This window comes from Haematobia irritans, chromosome 1, assembly GCF_050003625.1.
Source record: "Haematobia irritans isolate KBUSLIRL chromosome 1, ASM5000362v1, whole genome shotgun sequence".
Lineage (NCBI taxonomy): Eukaryota > Metazoa > Arthropoda > Insecta > Diptera > Muscidae > Haematobia > Haematobia irritans.
The window spans coordinates 43,731,529-43,739,170 of NC_134397.1; the positions used below are offsets into that span (position 1 = coordinate 43,731,529).

At 34.2% G+C, this 7,642-nt stretch overlaps 1 protein-coding gene across 1 annotated transcript; it reads left to right on the forward strand.

The window, feature by feature from the left end:
* Positions 1 to 5,774: 5,774 nt before the first annotated feature.
* Positions 5,775 to 7,251, forward strand: CCAP (Crustacean cardioactive peptide). Its single transcript, XM_075310123.1, has 3 exons — positions 5,775 to 6,370; positions 6,433 to 6,496; positions 6,647 to 7,251. Exons 1-3 carry the CDS (start codon positions 6,284 to 6,286, stop codon positions 6,976 to 6,978), a joined length of 483 nt encoding a protein of 160 aa, XP_075166238.1. The 5' UTR covers positions 5,775 to 6,283; the 3' UTR covers positions 6,979 to 7,251.
* Positions 7,252 to 7,642: the final 391 nt, after the last annotated feature.

Genomic DNA, 7,642 nt, shown 5'->3' on the forward strand with positions numbered 1-7,642 from the left:
TACGCTCTTTTTCGAAAATAAGAAAAGAAAACGCAATACTCAAAAATTGCTTTGCTATTTCAGAGATATAGATCCCTCCGTACGCATTGTTCTCTCATGCCTTGCTGTGAATGTGCTTTTTAAAAATAGCTACAAAAAGCCGGCATACAATTTTCAGTGTGTCCATCCATACACGTAGTATATCCCATTTACCTATAGAGGACCACCAAGCACCGTTTCTCTTAATAGGGCCGGTCGTTTAAGTTCATGGTGAGTGATGAGAGTCATAATGATTTTGCTGTTGTTTTCAAATGATTTTAAGAGTTATTTCATTTTCGAAATTACTCATGAAACATCGACAACAATATTGATTTTTATAATTTTGTGTGTGGGTAAAAGTGAGACCAGTAAAGTGAAATAAAAATTGAAAGTAGGAAAATATTTTAAAAGAAATGTGTTGGAGATTACTCGTATTAAGATTTAGTATGATCACGTTATTTTTGGGAAAAATTCGGCTTTTGTTGGTCAACTCAAAACCTTCCAAATACCCAAAATATTTGTGTATACCATTATAAAGGGTGATTTGTTAAGAGCTTGATAACTTTTTTTTAAAAAAAAACGCCTAAAATTTGCAAAATCTCATCGGTTCTTTATTTGAAACGTTAGATTGGTCCATGACATTTACTTTTTGAAGATAATTTCATTTAAATGTTGACCGCGGCTGCGACTTAGGTGGTCCATTCGGAAAGTCCAATTTTGGGCAACTTTTTCGAGCATTTCGGCCGGAATAGCCCGAATTTCTTCGGAAATGTTGTCTTCCAAAGCTGGAATAGTTGCTGGCTTATTTCTGTAGACTTTAGACTTGACGTAGCCCCACAAAAAATAGTCTAAAGGCGTCAAATCGCATGATCTTGGTGGTCAACTTACCGGTCCATTTCTTGAGATGAATTGTTCTCCGAAGTTTTCCCTCAAAATGGCCATAGAATCGCGAGCTGTGTGGCATGTAGCGCCATCTTGTTGAAACCACATGTCAACCAAGTTCAGTTCTTCCATTTTTGGCAACAAAAAGTTTGTTAGCATCGAACGATAGCGATCGCCATTCACCGTAACGTTGCGTCCAACAGCATCTTTGAAAAAATACGGTCCAATGATTCCACCAGCGTACAAACCACACCAAACAGTGCATTTTTCAGGATGCATGGGCAGTTCTTGAACGGCTTCTGGTTGCTCTTCACTCCAAATGCGGCAATTTTGCTTATTTACGTAGCCATTCAACCAGAAATGAGCCTCATCGCTGAACAAAATTTGTCGATAAAAAAGCGGATTTTCTGCCACTGATTTTGGTAATAAAATTCAATGATTTGCAAGCGTTGCTCGTTAGTAAGTCTATTCATGATGAAATGTCAAAGCATACTGAGCATCTTTCTCTTTGACACCATGTCTGAAATCCCACGTGATCTGTCAAATACTAATGCATGAAAATCCTAACCTCAAAAGAATCACCCTTTATATCGTTATAATGATACTGGTTGCATTACACACACAAAAAAAAATTGTCTGATTCAATCACGAAATTAATTGATCCAATTAATTTTTTAATTGAAATGTCTTCAATCACGAAAAAATAGTATCAATCACAGTTTTAATTGGGCATAGAAAAAATTCTTGATTAAAAAAATAATTGATTTCATTAGCAAATTTCAATTAATTATAACCTGCGCCACACTGTGAAACGGGGTATTATAAGATAGTGCATATGTTTGTAACACCCAGAAGGAGACGAGATAGACACATGGTGTCTTTGGCAATAATGCTCAGGGTGGGTCCCTGAGTGGATATAACCATGTCCGTCTGTCCGTCTGTCTGTGAACACATTTTTGTGATCAAAGTCTAGGTCGCAATTTAAGTCCAATCGCCTTCAAATTTGTCACATGTTCCTAATTTGGGTCAGAATAGAACCCTATTGATTTTGGAAGAAATCGGTTCAGATTTAGATATAGCTCCCATATATATCTTTCGCCCGATATGGACTTATATGGCCCCAGAAGCCAGATTTTTGGCCGAATTTGGTTGAAATTTTGCACTAGGAGTACAATTAGTAGTATAGTCAAATGTGCAAATTTGATTGAAATCGGTTCAGATTTAAATATAGCTCCCATATATATCGTTCAACCGATTTGCACTCATATGACCACAGTGGCCAATCTTTTACTCCGATTTAATTGAAATTTTGCACAGGGAGTAGAATTAGCATTGTAGCTATGCGTGCCAAATTTGGTTGAAATCGGTTCAGATTTTGATATAGCTCCCATATATAGCTTTCGCCCGATTTACACTCATATGACCACCGAGGCCAATTTTGAACTCCGATTTAGTTGAAATTTTACACAGGGAATAGAATTAGCATTGTTGCTATGCGTGCCAAATTTGGTTCAGATTTAGATATAGCTCCCATATATATGTTTTTCTGATTTACATTTTCCTTGTAAAATCGCCACTGCTTAGTCGAAAAGTTGTAAAAATGACTCTAATTTTCCTAAACTTCTAATACATATAAATCTAATACCATAAATCAAAAATAAACTTTTGCGAAGTTTCCTTAAAATTGTTTCAGATTTAAATGTTTCCCATATTTATACCCACCACCATAGAATGGTGACGGGGGTATAATAAGTTTGTCAATCCGTTTGTAACACATCGAAATATCGATTTCCGACTATATAAAGTATATATATTCTTGATCAGGGAGAAATTCTAAGACGATATAACGATGTCCGTCTGTCTGTCTGTCTCTCTGTTGTAATCAGGCTACAGTCTTCAATAATGAAGCAATCGTGCTGGAATTTTGCACAAACTCGTCTTTTGTCTGCAGGCAGGTCAAGTTCGGAGATGGGCTATATCGGTCCAGGTTTTGATATAGTCCCCATATAAACCGAACTCCCGATTTGGGGTCTAGGGCTTATAGAAATCGTAGTTTTTATCCAATTTACCTGAAATGTGAAATCTAGAGTTATTTTATGACCATAAAGAAGTGTGCCAAAAATTGTGAGTATCGGTCCATATTTTGGTATAGCCCCCATATAGACCGATTTCCCGATTTTACTTCTTGGTCTTATAGAAACCGCAGTTTTTATCCAATTTACCTGAAATTGGAAATCGAGAGTTACTTTAGAACCATAAAGAGGTGTGTCAAAAATGGTGAGCATCGGTCCATGTTTTGGTATGGTCCCCATATAAACCGACCTCCCGATTTGGGGTCTTGGGCTTATAGAAACCGTAGTTTTTATCCAATATGCTTGAAAATGAAAATCTAGAGGTACTTGAGGACCATCAAAAGGTGTGCCACATATGGTCCGTATCGTTCCATGTTTTGGTATAGCCCCCATATAGACCGATCTCCCGATTTTACATCTTAGGTTTATAGAATCTGTAGTTTAAATACAATTTGCTGAAATTGGAAATTTATAGGTATTTTAGGACCATAAAGAGGTGTGCCACAAATGGTGAGTATCGGTCCATGTTTTGGTATAGCCCACATATAGACCGATATCCCGATTTTACTTCTTGGGCTTCTAGAAGCCGAAGTCTACAGGTATTTTCGGGCCATAAAGAGGTGTGTCGAAAACGGTGAGTATCGGTCCATATTTTAGTATAGCCCCCATAAGAACGATCTACCGATTTAACTCCTTGGGTTTCTAGAAACCGTAGTTTTTATCCGATTTGCTTGGAATTGTAAATATTCTGGTATTTTAGGCTCACAAAAACGTGTATCGGATTAAGTTTTTATCGGTCCATTTGGTAATGCCTCCATATAGACCGATTTCACTTCTTGAGGGTATAGAAGTCGCACTGATCATAAAAATTGCTTGAAACTCAATGTAAAATTTCCAGATTTTACTTCTCGGGTGAAAATCTACAGATTTAAGATTTCAAATCAAGACGTTATTTTATAATTTTCTTGCACACTTACAAGAGATGTTAATGATTCTTCTAAAACTCAAACAAAAATGGTTCTTATAAATCCAGAATCTGATATAGTCCTCATAGGTGAAATCTTTAAATTTATCTTCGGGAAGTGTCCTCAAGTCCTCAAGCCTTCCTGAAATTTCAAAGGAAACCCTAATATTTGGTTCATGGTGGTGGGTATTTAAGATTCGGCCTGGCCGAACTTAGTGCTGTATATACTTGTTTTCCATCCATATGTTTTATTACACAATTATTTTCCTATTATCTAATTTTTTACAATTTAAAAAACTTTTTCGCTCCGACCAGTGGTTGAACCTGGGTTTGCTGGCATGATAACAGAACACCTTAGCACACTCAGCCACAAACGCCATTGAACATAAAGCGTCGAAAAGTCTATTCAAATGTTTGTGATATGATCATAATACGACACCAAGGAATAACATTCTAATTGCTTCTCGAGATGTTCTTTATTAATATGAACGAAAAAATAAGAAACGCCGGTTCAAATCTCACCAGCGGCAATTTTTTTATCAAATATTTAAAAAAAAAATATTTTTTATGCCATGCATCGTTTTTATTTTTTATTTTCGGCCTATATTTTCGTATAAATATATTTTTTCCATTATTTAAAAATCAACAAAAATATTAAAAATTCTCGTAATTTGCAAAATCTTCTCAAAAGAACTTCCATGGAAGCGAAAAAGTCAAACGGCACATGTTCAGCGCGGATGAAATTTATTTTTTTTAACTTTTTTTTTTACTAATTTCAATTTTTTTTTTAAGTTTTTTTATTAGTCTTCTATTTTTTTGTAAAATTTAATTTTACAAAATTTGCACTTAAAATAGCCTGATTGCGTTTCCAATACTTGTCCACAAGGACTGCATCGGAAGTGGAAAAAAATTATTGGGGGATCCCACGATGCGCTTTAGAAGAAATGTTTGTGGACTTGTCCAAAAGGACTGCATCGGAAGTTGAAAAAACTCGATGGGGGATTCTGGTATGGGCTTTAAAAGAAATGTTTGTGGAACAACTTCCAATTTTTTTTGCTGGGTAACTTTAACTTGATTAATAAATTAATTATCACCATTAACATTTTAATTAAATAAAAAATATTTCTAATTAAAGCTATATTTGAGAAAAAAATTATTAAAAAAAAGTGTATTTAAAAAACATTTCTTCCAAAGCTTTTAAAATTAAAAAAAAAGATTGGTATAATTATATTGATTGATTTAACTAATGTTTTAATTGAATAAAACAGAAATAATTTTTTACGTATTTCAAAATTTAATTTAATTATATTTGTTTTATTAGACATTAATTTTTATTTTAGTTGAAAAAAATCTAATTAAAAAACTATTGATTTTGTTTAAAAAAGGAAGAAGAAAGAAAGTATAAAAAAGAAAGATTTTAAATTAAATGAGGAAAAACTTTTACAAATATAACATTTAAAAATATTTTTTTTAGTATAATATTTTTGTAGATTTTAATTTGGAAATCTCGTGGGATATTCGTATACCAGTACATTAATATATAATTTCCAATATTCAATTTCTAGGAGTGATTTTTATCGAACATTAATTTATTCGAAAGTAATTATAATTTCTTGACATTTTAATTAAACAAAATTATTTCCAATTAAAGCCATATTTGAAAAAAATTTTTTAAAAAAATGTTTATATAAAAACAATTCTTTCAAAACTTTTAAAACTTTTATAATTAAAAAAAAAACGTCCTCAAATTTAACACTCGCCTTGACTTTAAAGTAAACTCCAATTTGACCTATGCTAAGAAATATTCTGTTATTGATACCCAGGACATTAACACTCACATCAACTAGCACAACATGTGGACTTTTAAGGCATACGGGAAATTCTAAGACTCGGATACAAGGTTACGACGAAAGAGGAAAGGAAAAATAACAAAAAGGGAGCAAGAAGAAAAATAAAACACAAAAAGCAATTACCACCAACCAAAATGACCACCAAAACACTTTACACTCGCTGCAGGAGTTCAAGACCAATAACTGGGCTTCAAACGCATTTGAAGCTGCGGTGGTAAGACACACCCACGCAACGTTGGAAAGGTCAACTAACCGAGCATTTGAAGCTAAAACACCAGTTGGTCACAAATCAAAGGCCAAAATACAAATAATAAGATGCACTGGTGCCTTGTGAATTCATTCAATTGGCCTGGAGACGTTGTGCGAAACGGTCATCATCATCATCACTTAGAATTTGAGTTGTTTTGTAAACCAGAGGAAACGGATAAACCAAAGATCCAAGTCGGATTAAAAATCATAAAATTTCAGAAATTTTCAGTGAGCAGTAATTGTGAATAATGACTTTGAGACCTGTTTTATTAATGTGGCTTCTAAGTGTCCATCTGTGGCTTCAATTGGTCCAGGCTGAAGTGGATTCGAAAAATGTAAGGTCTTGTGAAATACAAAAATTCTTAATTAATTAATTATATTTTCTTAAAAAATTTAGCATAAATTGAGTGGCATTATCCAATGGAAATATGAGAAACGTCCATTTTGTAATGCTTTCACAGGTAATTTTTTTTTCTATGCTATATTCAATTAAACTTTGTTTTTTTTAAGATTTTTTTTATTTATTTATTATTTAAAATTATTTCAATAACATTGATAGAAGATATGATTGCCTCATTAACTTCATTTCCCACCTTTGCTCTTTCACTTAGGTTGTGGTAAAAAACGTACCTCTTCCCATCCCCCCTATCCGGTTATAAAACGTAATGATCTTGAGGGTGATAAACCCATAATGTATAGCAATGACTATATGTCCGAGGGTCTGTCCGATTTGATTGACATCAATGCTGAACCTGCTGTGGAAAATGTCCAAAAACAAATTATGTCCCAAGCTAAAATCTATGAGGCCATTAAAGAGGCTAGCAAGGAAATATTCCGTCAGAAAAATCGTCAACGTCAACAAATGCAATTGCAAGAGGCCAATCGTTATATGGGTCAACAGCCACAAGATGGTGATAATCGTGATGATATGGAAAATATCTAGGATAGTAGGAACTTGAACGAATGGATTAACTTATGAAGCATATGGAATTTTATTTCTACATTTACTGTTACTATCATTATTGGTGATTGGACGCAAAAAAAAACAACAACAAACAAGAATTATCTAAAACTTGCAGGAAGAGTTTTGCTTTTGGAAAACCTTACAACTTTTCATTATTCTGTGCATAAAAAATTTGACATTGTAAAGCCTTCTTGCCACAAAAAAAATATAAACAAATTTTTAAATATAAAACCAAATTAAAGCAATGAATTAAAAAAAGTGGTTTTAACTTTCGAAAAAAGAAATAGATAAGAAAACTCGTATATTCAGGGTGGCTGATGGGTATCGCAACCAGGGCTGTGGAGTCGGAGCCGGAGCCGGAGTCGTAGTCTTGGAGTCTGAGTCTGAAGATTTTGCTGGAGTCGGAGCCGGAGTCGGAGCCGGAGCCGGAGCCGGAGTCGGAGCCGGAGTCGGAGCCGGAGTCGGAGTCGGAGCCGGAAAATTTTGAACAAGTATATACGGCCGTAAGTTCGGCCGGGCCGAATCTTATGTTCATCCACAATCGAATTACTTGGGTTGTGGTATCTTAAAACTCCTTAACATCATTTTCTAAATTGTGAGTTAGTCCATACGTGGTATATATTAGACAAAAAAGTTATGTATA

What these genes read in the sequence shown, in the direction of transcription:
- CCAP (XM_075310123.1), top strand. Translation starts at nt 6,284, where the DNA reads ATGACTTTGAGACCTGTTTTATTAATGTGGCTTCTAAGTGTCCATCTG. An exon ending in CTGAAGTGGATTCGAAAAAT is followed by an intron (nt 6,371 to 6,432) that starts GTAAGGTCTTGT and finishes TAAAAAATTTAG; the next exon opens with CATAAATTGAGTGGCATTAT. An exon ending in ATTTTGTAATGCTTTCACAG is followed by an intron (nt 6,497 to 6,646) that starts GTAATTTTTTTT and finishes TCTTTCACTTAG; the next exon opens with GTTGTGGTAAAAAACGTACC.